General features: G+C 41.5%; 1 protein-coding gene across 1 annotated transcript in view; it reads left to right on the forward strand.

The window, feature by feature from the left end:
* The window catches only part of PRKCH (protein kinase C eta), a 119,764-nt gene that overhangs the window by 82,949 nt on the left and 18,757 nt on the right, over positions 1 to 18,058 (forward strand). The window contains exons 11-12 of the mRNA XM_070750736.1: positions 9,815 to 9,953; positions 12,744 to 12,932. Coding sequence (XP_070606837.1) covers positions 9,815 to 9,953; positions 12,744 to 12,932 — 328 coding nt within the window. The remainder of the gene's footprint in view (positions 1 to 9,814; positions 9,954 to 12,743; positions 12,933 to 18,058) is intronic.

Genomic DNA, 18,058 nt, shown 5'->3' on the forward strand with positions numbered 1-18,058 from the left:
TACAGGGCATCCATTTCCTTTAAATGTGTTTCCACATCAAAGTAATATAGTTGGATTTGCACAGGAGGCAAGAAGAAACAGGTACCAAAAGAAAGAGCTTCCGTTAGTGACCTTGCTGAAATCAGCACGATTTGATATATGATGGAGCTTTGTGCCAGGTTTCTCACATCAACCTCATTGTAGATCCATCTAAACATGAGGAAGGGAGGAGAAATGCAAGGGGTCACCATCTCTATTGCAGCCAGTTAAAATAGTGGCCCTCAAATATGGCTCTGCATTTCTTATTCTAAAGTATCAAGCCTAAGAAAAAAATTCACCTATTTTTGGCATAGATTTTTACAATGCTAAATTGTATATTTAATATTAAAGTTGAAGGAGATAAGCTGGACTTTTCCAGTCTAGTTCTCTAGTCGCTCCAGCATCTTTGCAATACTGTATATGATTCAGTGGTTGTGAGATCACCTCTACCAGATCCTTCAGAACTCTGGAATGTAATCCATCTGGTTCAAGTGATTGGAACTAGTCTAGGGTGGACAGGTGTTCTCTTACCATTTTCATGCTTATTTTAACTTTTATTGCTAGTTTCTCTTTTATGGTTCTGCATTTGGTAGGTTAAGCTATTTTTCTCCTTTCGCATGAAGACAGATGCAAAGAATGTATTAAGCAATTCTGCTTTTTCTCTGCTGACTGTCACTTCCTTGCCATCTTCTCTGATAATTTCCTTGACTTTTTTCTTTTTTATATGTTGAAAGAAATTTTTTAAAAAAATATTTTTGACATTTGTTGCAAGTCTTAGTTCAATCTGAGCTGTAACCTTTCCTGACTTCATCTTTGCAGATTCAGGCTATTTGCTGGTATTCTGCCTCCACTTTTTACATTTGTCCTTTTTGTCCTTAAATTATTTAGTTATTCACTTATTGACTTATTCAAGTGATTTCTAATACTTGTATCCATTTTTTCATATCAGTCCATTGGCAGCAACCACAATTCAGCATTTTCACACGAGGAAGCTGCGTGCGGATTCAACAATTCCTGACATAGTCCAAAGTGATAATTGTTCAGAATTAAAAATATCTTCTCAAACTTTGGCTGTTATTTAATTGGTCCAAAACTGTATAAAGGGGCCATGCTTCAATATCATTAGAGGAGATTTTACATTGTAGAATAATTAAACCAGCCTTTTAGAGGTATCCATTGTTCAGTATTTTAAAATGGAGCTGGAATTATGCTATATTGGTTCCCTCTCTTTCTAACATATAGACAGTTATTACATTCTAAAGTAGCTGTAACAATGCATCAGGATTTCCTAAGACTATTCACGCTATGCAAATGATACCACTATAATGGTAGAAAGTGAAGATGAACTAAAGAGCCTCCTGATGCAAGTGAAGAAGGAGAGTGCAAAAGTTGGTTTGAAAGTCAACATTAAGAAAACTAAGATCATGGCATCCAGCCCTCTCAATTCCTGACAAATAGATGGGAGAAAATGGAGGTAGTGACAGATTCTATTTTCCTGGGCTCAAAGATCACTGCAGATGGGGACTGCAGCCAAGAAATTAAAAGATACTTGCTCCTGGTGAGGAAATCTATGGCAAATCTAGATGGCATACTAAAAAACAGAGTCATCACCCTGCCAACAAAAGTGTGTATAGTCAAGGCTATGGTTTTCCCAGTTGCAAAGTAGGACTGTGAAAGTTGGACCATAAGAAAGGCTGAGTGCCAAAGAATTGAAGCCTTTGAACTACAGTGCTGGAGAAGACTCCTGCGAGGCCCTTGGTCTTCAAGGTGATCAAACCAGTCAGTCCTAGAGGAGATCAACCCTCACTGCTCTTTAGAAGGCCAGATCCTGAAGATGAAACTCAAATACTTTGGCCACCTTATGAGAAGAAAGGACTCCCTGGAGAATGCTGGGAATGATTGAGGACAAAAGAAGAAGGGAATGACAGAGAGTGAGGTGGCTGGGTGGATTCACAGAAGCGGTAGTTGTGAGCTTAAATGGACTCCAGCGGATGGAAGAGAACAGGAAGGCTTGGAGGAATGTTGTCCATGGGGTTGTGATGGGTCGGACACGACTTCACAAGTAACAACGACATCCATGCTATGCCTGAGAGATTAATTGAATTTCAGAAGTACCAGGAAATACACCAATCCACCTGCAACCAAACCCCCTTTAACCAAAACTAGATATGCACGCCCCTTATTTCCTCAATATGAACCACTGATAATCTTAAATGCAAACTAATGAATTCAAGAAGTATCGTAAACAAAATACCTGAACTCCTTCTCTTAGTAAAAACTGCTGAATTTGACATTAGGGTATATTTATCTGCGAAACATGGCTAAATGTATCCCTCCCTGATTCCATTATCACAGTAAGAGACTATCATAATTACTGATCTGATCGAGAAACCTGAAAAGGTAGTGAGATTGCAATCTTCTATTAAAAAATCACTGAACCTAAAAAAGGTGTAAGTTAAACATGAACTTGATCATCCAAAAACCATCATCTGTGAATTGACCTTAAACACCACACTTTAATTCGTACTATGCTATGGAATGCCTGATTATGACATCACATGTGTGAACGAGTTAGCCTCACTACTAACGTGGGCAGCCTCCTATCCACACCCTCTTATATATCTTGGTGACCTCAATCTACCTCATATTAACTGGACCCTAAACGAATGTACAACTGAAGTCATACATTCAACCTTTTACAATGCTATTACTGATCTAGGACTAGATCAGCTAGTAACAGACAATACTAGACTCAAAAACTGTCTTGAGCGCATCTTCTGCAACAGTTTACAATCAATTTACGGACTACAAATAAAAGAACCTTTTTCCAAAAGTGACCACAGCATGACTAACTTTTGTCTCAATGTGTCCTTACAGGAACCACCTCGATGGGATAACCAATTACAATTTTAAAAAACCCTACTGTGTTTTCATGGATACCAACCTGAGTCCTTCCTTCCTTCCTTCCTTCCTTCCTTCCTTCCTTCCTTCCTTCCTTCCTTCCTTCCTACCTACCTACCTACCTACCTATCTATCTCTCATACACTATTCTCTGGCTGTAATACTGCCGAAAACGACTACAACATATTTTTGCTTGATATCCAAAGAGTCACTAAATTATATGTACCAATAATAATCACCAAAACCAAGAAAAATAAATTACCCCTAAAAATAAGGAAGCTGCAGTTTCAATGCAGTGAAATAATTGTACCCAAGAACAAATATTTAGGAGACATTTAGTCTTTTTGCTCTGGAGTTAATGTCATTTGCATCAATGATTCCAGGAGGAAAGTTTTCTTTCTCTCTTCTTCCCTCCTCCCCCCAGAAAATCTTATGAATAGCAGTGCTGTTATGGATGAATGAGTTACAGGATATTAAGTAGGTTATGAAAATTCCAATGTCCCCGTCCAGGGGAATGAAAGAATCTGTTGGACTTAAAGACTTTTGGTTGTTTGAGCATCGTGAGATTTACCCAGTCAACATGTCATCAACTTTCAGTGGTATTTTCCTTGCAGTTCTGGGAAATGTCCCTGTATTTTGCATGAAAGGACTATTATTCTTTCTTTAAAATATGACTCCCTGCTAAGGGACATTGTTATACAACAACAGACAGACTGATGGTTATAACAAAATGTGTTATTAAAAAGAAAACCTGGAAGCAAAACGCAGAATCTTTGTATCAAAAACAAAATGTCTCCAAAAAATCTGACAAGTTATCAACACCTACAATCTTTCCCTTGGCTGAAAAAGAAACTATTTTAAACCTTGATAAACCACATTTAAAAGCAGTTTACAATTGCTCATGCTCCATGGCAATGCCTTAAACCACTTCCTTGTGAGAAGGGTTCTTGGTATCATGAAAAATTAGTTGGAAAGGCAGCCAAGGCTCTGTGGTTTAACAAGCAACAATTGTCCTAACATCAGTTTGACAATTTTCTTGTCATTTTCATGGCTGTAGGGAAACTATGGTTTTTCAGTACAAAGAGCAAAATCATTTTTGACCTTTGGATCAACCTGGCTTTCTTATTGGGACTTATTTCCACCTTGTTAATCTATATAACCCAAGTCATTCTCCCTTCAATCAGTCAAGTTTATTACCCATTTTGTACCTACCCTGTTTCCCTGAAAATAAGATAGCATCTTATATTAATTTTGCCTCCCAAAGATGTGCTACGTCTTATTTTCAGGGGATGCCTTGTTTTTTTTCAATGAAGAAAAAATGCAGCTTAGAGGGAACAGTGTCGCCGATGCGTGTTTTACACCGTATGCATCTTTCTGATCCATTCCAAGAATTGACATGTCAATTCTTGATCCGAAAGACGCAGCAGACCCCCTACCCTATTTAAAACTATGGTATATGGTAGGGTGTGATCCTGCTGCAGCAAAAACGCATCCAAACACGCAGCCTCATGTTGGATGCCTGTTGGATGTGTTTTAAATGTGATTGATACAGTGTTTTGGGATGCAATTTATGGACAGCAGTGTTATATATGTTCTGTTCAGGAATGCAGAACATTTGGACAGGGAGTCATTGCTCACAGTCACTCATGCCCTTATCACCTCGAGGTTCGATTACTGCAACGCTCTCTACATGGGGCTACCTTTGAAAAGTGTTCGGAAACTCCAGATCATGCAGAACGCAGCCGCGAGAGCCATCGTGGGGCTTCCCAGATTCGCCCACGTATCTACAACACTCCGTGGCCTGCATTGGCTGCTGATCAGTTTCCGGTCACAATTCAAAGTGTTGGTCATGACCTTTAAAGCCCTACATGGCATTGGACCAGAGTACCTCTGGAACTGCCTGCTACTGCCCGAATCCCAGCGGCCGATAAGGTCCCACAGAGTTGGCCTTCTCCAGGTCCCGTCGACTAAACAATGTCGTCTGACAGGCCCCAGGGGAAGAGCCTTCTCTGTGGCGGCCCCGGCCCTCTGGAATCAACTCCCCCCCGGAGATTAGAACTGCTCCCACCCTCCTTGTCTTCTGTAAACTACTTAAGACCCACCTATACCGCCAGGCATGGGGGATTTGAGACACCTTTCCCCCAGGCTTATTATAATTTATGTTTGGTATGTATGTGCTGTTTGGTTTTTAATTATGATAGGGTTTTTAGTTTTTTTAATATTAGATTTGTGCCAGTATAATATTGTTTTTATCGTTGTTGTGAGCTGCCCCGAGTCTTCGGAGAGGGGTGGCATACAAATGTAATAAATTATTATTATTATTATTATTATTATTATTATTATTATTATTATTATTATAATTAATGCTGTGAAACAAAACGTCTCCTATGTCTTACTTTCAGGGGTGACTTATTTTGGGGGAAACAGGGTAGAGGAGGCAGAAAGATTTTTTCCCCTTGTAGTTGAAGAAATTGATAGCAAACAAAGATATGTAATATGTTTCTCTGCTTGTTAGAAAATGACACAGGAGGCCCCCAGTGGAAAGGATAGCTTTCCCGCAGAAACAGACTTGTTGTGTTGTATGGTCTTGTCAGAGGAAGGTTCTACTTACCTTCACTACTAGTTCTGAACACAATAGAAGTGCGTGTCACACAAAAAGCCTGGAAATGATCCTCTGCACATGTGCAGAAGCCTTTGCGCATGAGCAGAGAGTATTTTGGCAAGATGTGGCAGCCGAAGGACCAGTTTGGGAGCATAGACCAGTAGTCATTGCTGTTGGTTTGGTGAACAGAGGTTAATTTCCATCTACCAGTTTTAAAGAATCGGTAGCAACCCACCACTGGCTCTTGTCCATCTTTTTAGGATGCTTTTAGATGACATACCTAGCTGGAATAAATCTAATATTGTAATATAGTATAAACACATCAATTTTAGAATTTCTCCTAAGGTAGGCAGTGATTTTCAATTTAATATGGATATTTGGTTAAGGGGACTATACTTTAGCAGCAGAGAAATTGTTTTTAATATTCACTGTGGTCAGATACGTATGTGGAATCTCTGGTTTAAGCAAAAGGGTTAGAATAAACCTATGATTTTGAGAATTCTTGATTTGAAAAACCAATGAAGCTTCATTGGTCTCTAATTACAGAGATATCTAAGTGAATCTTTTTGAGTAGAATCTGAGAAGAACAAAGGAGAGACTATACAAGAATGTTATGTTCCACTTTACCTATTGTATCTCATTATAACACACTATGTTTGGGCAATACCATAAATAGCACTTTTTCTAGCAGTTACTGTATATACATTTCATGGCATTTCCTGCCATGCAAATTTTCCTCTTTATCCTTTCCATAATACTCTGATGGCAGGTTAAATGTACATAAATTCATTTTACTGTCAACATACAGTACTTTTGCTTCCTGGATATTCACTATTTACAAAGTGCGGATTCATTCCTGATTTGTTCACTATGTCAGCATATTTGCAGCAAACACTCCCTTATAGCTGTATTTTCTTTGCTGTTCCAATAAATGGAACTGCCATGGAAAATTACCTTACCAGAATTATGTCCAGTAATACTGAACAGCTTTTCCCCCCTATTTTTTTCCAGATGATTCAGGCTGACTATATTCCTTGAGACCACTTAGCAATTTTTTCCAGTAACCTGGAATTTAGAATATTTGGTGTATCCAAAATTAGCTCTCAAATTACCTACCAACAGTCATCTTCCCCTTGATGAGAATAGGCACTGAACCAGCAAAGCCAACCCTATTTAACTCAGCTCCCTGGACTTAAGCACTCAGTGTTTGAGATTTTCAAAAAAAGATGGATTGCCAGTCTCTCCTCTGGTCCTAGCAATGGTATGGAGGACACAGACTCTAGAACCTGAGAAAAATAGAGCTGTGCAAAAGGGATGACCACTACTGATTTCTCTTTCATATCCTAGTATTCCAGATTGGGTGCTCACTGTCTGAATCCAAAAAGTATCCAATCAGTACAGATTAGTAGCAAAATCTATATTGGAGTTCAAATATATCATATTCCCAAATATGGTCAACCAATGGATGTCCTTAAGTGGGAAATAGCGATCCTTCAACAACTGGCTTTCAGAGCTATATTGTCTCTGAAGGCTCCACCTTAGTCATTACTAATAAAGAGTGAGAAATTATGTCTATGACATTGTCCCATCCCTATTTAAAGAGAGATCACTGGTCTGTTTAGCATTATCTATATTGGGACCAGTGGCCAGATTCTCTTGGGAAGGGCACCATGAGTGTAGCAAATCCAGTGTCCCAAATGGATCAGGATATCTGTTATCTCTGATGCTACCTTTTCTTAAAGAGACACCTTTTTTCTCTCTCAAACCTTCCCCCCACCCCACTGTATGATGAAGAAAATGAAATCATTCCCGTAATACAGGCCTGAACTGATTTCTTACAATTTACATGCTGCTACTTCTTAGTCTGTATTGGCTGATGGCAGTGTTCCAGAGTTTAGTTGGGCAGGGATTGAATTGGATTTCCAAGAGCTAACTTGAGAACTGAACTTGAAACCTAGAACTTCCACCAATTTCCTTCCTGGGATTCCAGTATTACAAGAGGCAAATAATTGTTTTTATCCATTTCTTGCTCAACAGGCATATTCTGTTACACCTCTATTATGTGCACTTTTAAGTTGTTTGGTTGGGCTTTTATTTTTATTTTTGTCTCTTTGAGTGTTGACTTTTCATGATTGCCTGGACTAGTTTTTCTTGGCCAGGTTTTTCAGAAGTGGTTTGCTATTACCTCCTTCTTTCTACAGCTGAGAAAGAGTGACTGTCTCAAGGTTACTCAGTTGACTTTAAAGTAGGACTAGAATTCATCCTCTCCTAGTTTATACCCCGGTACTATAACCACTATACTCACTCAGTTGGTCTTAATCAGTGTTTAGCTGCACAGCAACAGTGTACGTTGGATTAGGAAGCATCAGAACCATGATTGTTTATTGGACAAGGAAAGCCACCTAGAGTCCCAAGGGAATTGGGCGGCATACAAATTGAAATGAATGAATGAGTGAATAAACCTAATTAAATCCAACACAGCATTTCTTGTGTCCTTTTGGTTAACAGTCCTTAGATTTGATTTCTCTTAGACTTGATCTCTTTAATTGTTTTGCCCATCATGGAATTGCTGACAAAAAGGAAATATACGCCTTATTTGTGATTTAGCAATCTATCATGATGAGTCTAAAGTAAACCTTTGTTCAGATGACTACCCATCTTAGCCAAGAATAAGTAAAAAAACACACTACTGAAAGTTTATAGAAATCAAGTCATGCCTTCCAGATTACAGATGGGTTCCAATGTGTCTGCTGTATTCACAGGCCATAAAATAATTATTAAATGGTAAACCTGGTTTCTAGTTTCTGTAAAAATATATGTAGAAACATAGAACGTAGAAACATATGGAAAATGCTTCTGTAAAGCTTCTGTATTTTCTGTATTTTCCATATTTTATATTAATTTTATGTCTTTATATACGTAGGTAAATTTTAATAACATTATTATTAAAAAAGGAAGTATGTGATAGATCTATAAGACAAAATGACATAATTGCTGGACTGAAGAGAAACTTTAAAATCATGAGGATTTGCTGATGACGTGGTGATAATTTTGGAAGATCCACTGGAAGGAATAGAAATAATGAGACTGTTATTAGCTGGATTTAAAATAAAAAAAACAAAGACAAAAGAAAGATATTAATAAAGAATGTGAACATTGAAAAGCAAATGGAAAAAAATATTGACAAAAAGTTACAACCTAAAAGATAATTTTTATAAAAAATGATATACTTCCGAGTCTCCGGAGAGGGGCGGCATACAAATCTAATAACTAACTAATTAACTAACTAACTAACTAACTAACTAACTAACTAACTAACTAACTAACTAACTAACTAAACAAACATAACTCAAGAAAAATTATTTTGAACTTCACACTTCATTATTTCGAACTTCACTAAAAAGGGGAAAACATGAAGAGTCATTTTAACATGTCTATAAGCTTTCTGGCATAAATTTATACTTCACTATCTTATCGCTGATTTTTCATTATTTCTCTCCAAAAAAGTTCATTTCTTTTTTCTTATTACTTTCTAATTAACTTTTTCCCTTTATTGTTCTGACATCCTTTCTGCAATGTTGCTGTTTTCATCTTACAATCCCTTATCTTAATATCACTTTTTATTTTGAACTTTACTGCCTATCTTTTGATTTCAACTATTACTTATATTTTTCTGTTTATCCTGATTCATTTCCTTTTTGAAAATTATTATTTTAAATGCTTAAGATAAAGTTTTCTTTACAAAACACTATTGCACTGATTTAGAAAAATCAGCAAGGATGTGCTATTGCTGTCATGTTATCTTTATTTACCTTTAATTTTGTAATCTTGTTTGATGCTCAGGAGAAGGCTTTGTTTGAATAATATTAGGGAAAAGAAAAATCAGCAAGAATTCTAGTGAATAGTAGGATAGTGAATTAGGGTTTCTAGTCTTTCTGATTATGGTTTATTCAGATTTGGATGGATTTGATAGTCTACATGTCTGTCTAACTATACAACTCTATGCTATAATGGATTCAAGTTTGGTATATTTCTCTACTGTTCCTTCACTTAGAATACTGAGATTGTTGGTTTTTTTATATCAGCAGTAATTTCCATTTTCTGTTTAACTTCCCTAACATTCATGTAAATTCAGCACATGGAAAAATATTTATACAGTAGCATTATATTTGAAAACCTTCCATGAAATAAGCAGCTGTGATCATCATCTATGTTGATCTTGGATTTGTTGATTCATTTTACTTTGTTTCTGCCTCAGTTTACCACTGACAAACCGATCCATAACTCTTACAGAGATCTGAAACTGGATAATGTGCTGCTGGATCATGAGGGCCACTGCAAGCTGGCAGACTTTGGAATGTGCAAAGAAGGAATCCATGATGGGATCACCACCGCAACCTTCTGTGGAACCCCTGACTATATTGCTCCAGAGGTACAGGGAAACTTTCCCTTTTCTTTAAATGGGTTTTAAAAACCCAAATGTCCATCATATTAATGGAGTCCAAACAAACAAGTTTCGTTGTAAAATCTGCCTGGCTTGGTTGGTAAAATAAAATATTGAGCATAAGCAATGTTTCCCATAGGAATCAATGGAAAAGCGATTAATGCGTGCAAGCCCAAAACTCACCCCTTTTGCCAACTGAAGCGCCCGTTTTTGCGCTGCTGGGATTCCGCTGAGGCTCCCCTCCATGGGAAACCCCACCTCCGGACTTCCGTGTTTTTGTGATGCTGCAGGGGAATCCCAGCAGGGGAATCCCAGCAGTGCAAAAACGGGTGCTTCGCTGGCAACGGAAGTCTGGAGGTGGGGTTTCCAGTGAGGGGAGCCTCAGCGAAATTGCAGCATCACAAAAACACGGAAGTCATCAAAACCCCACCTCTGGGCTTCCATGTTTTAGTGATGGTGCGATTTCGCTGAGGCTCCCCTTGCTGGGAAACCCCACCTCTGGACTTCCGTTGCCAGCGAAGCACCTGTTTTTGCGCTGCTGGGATTCCCCTGCAGCATCACAAAAACACAGAAGTCCGGAGGTGGGGTTTCCCATGGAGGGAAGCCTCAGAGGAATCCCAGCAGCGCAAAAATGGGCGCTTCGCTGGCAACAGAAGTCCGAAGGCGGGGCATCCCAGTGGCGGCAGCTTGGGTTTGTAAGGTGAAAATAGTTTGGAAGAAGAGGCAAAAAAATCTTAAACCCCAGGTTTGTATCTCAAAAAGTTTGTATGACGAGGGGTTTGTAAGACGAGGTATCACTGTAGCTACATAATTTGTACATTTATTCTCAACTTGGTGCTTAAAATTGCTCTGCACAGGAGGTAGGAGCAATCTGCCCCTGGTTTGCATGGACCCATGTGTCCATACTTATATCTTATGTGTACTGATATGCAATAGAGATGATCTACTCATGGAGTACTCATGTGTATCTGAGTAGATAGCCCATACATGGGCAGCTTATGATGATGTATCATGAAGGAATTGTTTTTCATTTATAAGTACAAGTAAATCTCTTTGGGTATGGGAACAGACAAACACAGTAATAATCCAGTGCAGAATGGATGATTGCCCTCTAGATATAACATATATGTATATTAGCATATTAAACATATACTTTTTATTTATTTATTTATTTATTTTTATTTATTTATTTATTTTGTCTAATATACAATGAGGGTTTTAGTGGGTATATATCTATATACACATAGTAAAATACATGATGAAGGTTATAGAGGAGATACTCATAGTAAAATATGTCTAAGAAATAATAGAAAAGAAGATATAGTAATAGAACATATCAGTGAAAGAGTAGAAGAAGAGATATAGGAATAGAAGAAAGGTATAGGAGATATAGGAGAGCAATAGGACAGGGGACGGAAGGCACTCTAGTGCACTTGTATTCACCCCTTACTGACCTCTTAGGAATCTGGATAGGTCAACTGTAGATAATCTAAGGGTAAAGTGTTGGGGGTTTGGGGATGACACTATGGAGTCATAGAAACATAGAAACATAGAAGTCTGACGGCAGAAAAAGACCTCATGGTCCATCTAGTCTGCCCTTATACTATTTTCTGTATTTTATCTTAGGATGGATATATGTTTATCCCAGGCATGTTTAAATTCAGTTACTGTGGATTTATCTACCACATCTGCTGGAAGTTTGTTCCAAGGATCTACTACTCTTTCAGTAAAATAATATTTTCTCATGTTGCTTTTGATCTTTCCCCCAACTAACTTCAGATTGTGTCCCCTTGTTCTTGTGTTCACTTTCCTATTAAAAACACTTCCCTCCTGGACCTTATTCGTCCGGTAATGAGTTCCACACTTCGACAACTCAGTTACTGAAGTCATATTTTTTACAGTCAAGTTTGGAGCGGTTAATATTAAGTTTAAGTCTGTTGTGTGCTCTTGTGTTGTTGTGGTTGAAGCTGAGGGACGTTGCAGCATATGATCTTGTGGGCAATACTTAGATCTTGTTTAAGGTGTCTTAGTTCTAAACTTTCTAGGCCCAGGATTGAAAGTCTAGTCTCGTAGGGTATTCTATTTCGAGTGGTGGAGTGAAGGGCTCCTCTGGTGAAGTATCTTTGGACATTTTCAAGGAGTGATAATGTCTGAGATGCGATATGGGTTCCAAACAGATGAGCTGTATTCGAGGATGGGTCTGGCAAAAGTTTTGTAAGCTCTGGTAAGTAGTGTGAGATTGCCAGAGCCGAAGCTACGTAGGATTAGGTTTACAACTCTTGAAGCCTTCTTGGCTATATTGTTGCAGTGGGCTTTTATGTCAGACAATTTTATGTCTGAATATCTCAGATCATACAGTGGGTCAGTATGATTTCAGATTTTGGAATCACTTTTCTGATCCTTATAATGTGTCTCTTTCTCATTTGGCCCACACATTCATATACTTTTTGATTTCCTTTTATCTGATGTCACATGAATCGACTCCTCTGAAAATTAAATGATATTAAATTCTGCCTGTGAAAATTAGAGTTACAATGACACCTTTGTACAATATGTCATTGCTTGATGCTGCATTTATGAACTAAAGAATAAGCAACAGTAAATATATATATGTACATTGTAACCTTGGGATAAAATTGTCCCTGAGTCAATATGAAATGTTTATCTCCTGTGTTTAACACATACAAGTCATAAGGTAACAAAACAGTTATCAGGTGAAGAATAATAAAGATTCACAAGAGTTGGAGAGCATTCATGATTTCTATCTTTTCATTGCAGATTTTGCAGGAGATGCTTTATGGTCCTGATGTTGACTGGTGGGCGATGGGGGTGCTCCTCTATGAGATGCTTTGTGGTCATGCTCCGTTCGAAGCTGAAAATGAGGATGACCTCTTTGAAGCTATCCTCAATGATGAAATTGCCTACCCAACATGGCTCCAGGAAGATGCAGTGACAATCTTGAAAGCTGTATGTATATCCTAATTTTTATTTTTATTTGTAATAGCTTCCTCTACTTAATGTGCTTTGTAAAACAGACACGAAAACCCCGAAGCTAGCTTAGATTTTAAAACAATACACAAGAGAAAAACAACGTGGTAGAAATGCAAAAATAAAATATTTAAAAACCTAGGAAAGAGACAGATCCTAGCTGGATGGGGAGTAAAAGTAATGGTAAAATATCCAATTTGGCCTTAATTCCTGGTATCGTCATAAAATATCCATATAATATTGTTGGGCACAATAAGGAAATAAGGTTGTTTTTTTTTATTTTCCAGTCTGTTTCACAGCCCTGAGATTTCCTGGTAATCTCCACCTAAGTTTAACTAGTCCCATCCTGTTTAGCCAACGTGGCTCTTGGCTGGGCATAGGTAGAGAGTGCTGGGACCAGTTTGCATTTCTGAAGAAATATATTCTGTAAGATGGCAGCAATGGAGGTGAACAAAGATCCTGTTCTATATGCACCTGAAATGACAGGCCATTTTTGAAAAGGTTTCTCCAGGTGAACTTTTGTCCTGATAGGTTTATAATCCCCTGCCTCCATTCTTCTGTGAAGAACTGTAATTTATGAATAGTTATTGTAATTAAGAATACTTATTCATACATTTATTGCAATTTCTGAATCCTTACTGTAATTTATTAATAGCTGCCTCAAAGTCCTACCAGGAGGAGGTATGTATGTATGTATGTATGTATGTATGTATGTATGTATGTATGTATGCATGCATGTATGTATGTATTTGATTTATACGCCTCCCTTCTCCTGAGACTCAGGGCAGCTTGCAATATGCATAAATACATACAAAGCAAGTCAGAAATCGAAATTTAAACTAAAATACTACAGTAAAACCTCACCTATCGCGGGTGTTACGTTCCAGACCCAGCCGCGATAGGTGAAATCCGCGATGGGGAATTTATCCTCCTTCCCACCAGCTCCGGATGCCTGGAGGCGAGCAACGGCTAACCTTTCCCCCCCACTACTACTTACTCTGCGCCTGAGAAAAAGAAGGGGAGGAGGCAAAAGAATCGCGGCCCCCGAGCATTCCCGACCCACTGCTATTCTTTGCAGCAGTTCGGCCAAACGTTGTCTTTTTTGGCTTGCCCCGGCTGGAAAGTCCCTGGTGAGCTGCCCCAGCTGGTTCTTTTTTCTCTCTCTCTCTCTTTTCTTTTTTTTCCCCTCCATCCGCCCAGCACTTCCTCTTCCGCCCTCGAGCCCAGTCTGGAAATCCCCACCGCGTCGCGTTCCTTTCTTTGCTCACGCTCGCTCGTTCACGCGCTGCCGGGAGCTCTTTCTACAACCCCAAGCACACCGCCGCCGCTGCCAACCACTAAGCGCGCCTCCAAAGACTGCCTTCTCGGCACTAGCGAGGCGGGTTGAACGAGGGGACGGGCCTCCGCCGGAGCTCAGTCCCTGCCCCGCTCATCATTCGGGAGTCCCGCTGGAATTATTCTAGTGCTTGTTTGTGTGGTGAAATTATTCAAATGAAGCTTCTCTCTGAGCATGAGCTGAGCGCTTGTCCTGCCCTTCCAAACTTCTAAGCGCCGTATCTGTGCCAACGCTGACTTCAAAACCCGCGATGAAGTGAAGCCGCGGTAGGTGAAGCGCGATATAGCAAGGGACTACTGTATTCTAATACCCAGTAAATCATATTAGGCTCAGTGGCCCCAGGCCTGTCAGCATAGGTGTGTTTTCAGTGTTTTCCAGAAAACCGTGGGAGTGGTGCAAATCTCCGAGGGGAGTTCATTCCATAGGGCTGGGGCCACCACAGAGAAAGCTCTTCCCCTAGGGCTCGCCAGCTGACATTGTTTAGCTGATGGGACCTGAAGAAGGCCAACTCTGTGGACCCTGACCAGATGCTGGGATACATGAGGGCAAGAGACGGTCCCATAGGTAATCCCATAGGTATCTTCATAGGATGTAAGCTACTGCAAGTAAAGCTGCCTTTCACAATTGATTGATGATAATATTTTCAATGCTGATGGTACTTAAGCAATGCTCCAGATGTTTTGGAATTTCTTCCAAGGCACCTAATTATTATTATTAATATATTATTAATATTTGTTAATAGCTTATTTAAATTCCTAGCAGTCCTCATCTGTTCTAATCACTTGTGTTATGAAATACATAACAATCACTTGAGTTGTGAAATACATCAATTAAACATTAAATCAAAACAAAAATAGTATTATAAATGTGCCTAAGCTTCTCATTACCACTCTAATGTTTTGTTTTCTCAAGCCATTTTGGAATGTGTTTGTCCTGCTTTCTCAAAGTTGTCATTTATTCCCTTCTTAAGACATTTGTGCTATAATTTTTATTTAAGCTTCTGGGAATACTTTGAATAGAATTCAATGTGGCTTGTTTTTGAGTTGATACTTGTGGAGGTTATGTTTCTAGACAAATATTTGCAACATTGCTATCCTGATTAGCAATTCCCATCCAGAAAGGTGAAACAGTGGCCTTTGGAAACCAATAAGTATTTTTCTCTACATAAATACTCCATCATCAGAAGTTCCAATGATTCACAGGGGGCAATACGTATATGTTGTTTCTGGAAATGTTCTTGCTATTAAATTTATTGTTTTGAGAAATTTCTGTTTCTACACAAATATTTGCAACATTGCTATCCTGATTCGCAATTCCTATCCAGAAAGGTGAAACAGTGGTCTTTGGAAACTAATAAGGATTTTTCTCTACATAAATATACAGTGAACCCTCGAGTTTCGCGTCCTCAAGGATCGCGAAAGGGCTATTTCGCTAGTTTGCAACCCGGAAGTAAACTCCACCATCTGCGCATGCGTGCCCTTCCACGCATGCGTAGATGGTGGAGTTTCCCCGCCGGGCAGAGGCTTCCCTGGGTCTTCCCCCTCTTGCCCCGTAAGACCCCAGCGGCGGTGGGCTGGAGCGAGAGCTTGGGGCACCCTAGCTCCGCTTCCCAGCTGGGAAGCGGAGCCGGCAACAGCGTGGGCGGGCGGGCGGCGCGCGCGAGCTTGGGGCAGCCTAGCTCCGCTCCCCAGCTGGGAAGCGGATCTAGGGAGTCCCCACCGCGCGCGCGTTGCTGGGGAAAGCGCGCGCGCTTGGGAACATCCCAGCTTCGCTCCCAGCTGGGGAGCGGATCTAGGGAGTCCCCACCGCGCGCGCGTTGCTGGGGAAAGCGCGCGAGCTTGGGGCAGCCTAGCTCCGCTCCCCAGCTGGGAAGCGGATCTAGGGAGTCCCCACCGCGCGCGCGTTGCTGGGGAAAGCGCGCGCGCTTGGGAACATCCCAGCTTCGCTCCCAGCTGGGGAGCGGATCTAGGGAGTCCCCACCGCGCGCGCGTTGCTGGGGAAAGCGCGCGCGCTTGGGAACATCCCAGCTTCGCTCCCAGCTGGGGAGCGGATCTAGGGAGTCCCCACCGCGCGCGCGTTGCTGGGGAAAGCTTTCCCCAGCAACGCGCGCGGGGTGGGGACTCCCTAGATCCGCTTCCCAGCTGGGGAGCGAAGCTGGGATGTTCCCAAGCGCGCGCGCTTTCCCCAGCAACGCGCGCGCGGTGGGGACTCCCTAGATCCGCTCCCCAGCTGGGAGCGAAGCTGGGATGTTCCCAAGCGCGCGCGCTTTCCCCAGCAACGTGCGCGCGGTGGGGACTCCCTAGATCCGCTCCCCAGCTGGGGAGCGAAGCTGGGATGTTCCCAAGCGCGCGCGCTTTCCCCAGCAACGCGCGCGCGGTGGGGACTCCCTAGATCCGCTCCCCAGCTGGGAGCGAAGCTGGGATGTTCCCAAGCGCGCGCGCTTTCCCCAGCAACGCGCGCGGTGGGGACTCCCTAGATCCGCTCCCCAGCTGGGAGCGAAGCTGGGATGTTCCCAAGCGCGCGCGCTTTCCCCAGCAACGCGCGCGCGGTGGGGACTCCCTAGATCCGCTTCCCAGCTGGGGAGCGAAGCTGGGATGTTCCCAAGCGCGCGCGCTTTCCCCAGCAACGCGCGCGCGGTGGGGACTCCCTAGATCCGCTCCCCAGCTGGGAGCGAAGCTGGGATGTTCCCAAGCGCGCGCGCTTTCCCCAGCAACGCGCGCGCGGTGGGGACTCCCTAGATCCGCTCCCCAGCTGGGGAGCGAAGCTGGGATGTTCCCAAGCGCGCGCGCTTTCCCCAGCAACGCGCGCGCGGTGGGGACTCCCTAGATCCGCTCCCCAGCTGGGAGCGAAGCTGGGATGTTCCCAAGCGCGCGCGCTTTCCCCAGCAACGCGCGCGGTGGGGACTCCCTAGATCCGCTTCCCAGCTGGGGAGCGAAGCTGGGATGTTCCCAAGCGAGCGGGCACCCAGGGAAGCCGTTGCGCGAGCAACGGGGTGGGCGGGCGAAGGGCGGGCGGCAGTAGAAGCAAAAACACCATCTGCGCAAGCGCAGATGGTGTTTTTACTTCCGCACCGCTACTTCGCTAAAAATCGATCATCGCGTGGGGTCCTGGAACGGAACCCTCGCGATGATCGAGGGTTCACTGTATTTATGAAAATACTCCATCATCAGAATTTCCAATGATTCACAGGGGGCAATACGTATATGTTGTTTCTGGAAATGTTCTTGCTATTAAATTTATTGTTTTGAGAAATTTCTGTTTCTACACAAATATTTGCAACATTGCTATCCTGATTCGCAATTCCTATCCAGAAAGGTGAAACAGTGGTCTTTGGAAACTAATAAGGATTTTTCTCTACATAAATATATTTATGAAAATACTCCATCATCAGAATTTCCAATGATTCACAGGGGGCAATACGTATATGTTGTTTCTGGAAATGTTCTTGCTACTAAATTTATTGTTTTGAGAAATTTCTGGAGAACTCAGCCTCCCAGTTTCAGGATTATAAACCTAGCACCCCCACAACAACCACCCAATCAAAATCTTCTTCACTTCCCATTTCAGCCCAGTTCTAAGGCTAAGCTAGATCTCTTCAACTTCAGTTTCCCCATATTCCAACAGAAGAATATCTCTCTCCCTGATCTATCACACTTCATGATAGGATAGCCTAATCATAAGCAGTGTGCTCTAAATCAAGGTTAGGGGGTTCATAAGCATCCAAATTTGGCTTGGTTATAATTGTCGGAATTATAATATTGCTGGGAAT

Source organism: Erythrolamprus reginae, chromosome 1, assembly GCF_031021105.1.
Source record: "Erythrolamprus reginae isolate rEryReg1 chromosome 1, rEryReg1.hap1, whole genome shotgun sequence".
Taxonomy (NCBI): Eukaryota; Metazoa; Chordata; class Lepidosauria; order Squamata; family Dipsadidae; genus Erythrolamprus; species Erythrolamprus reginae.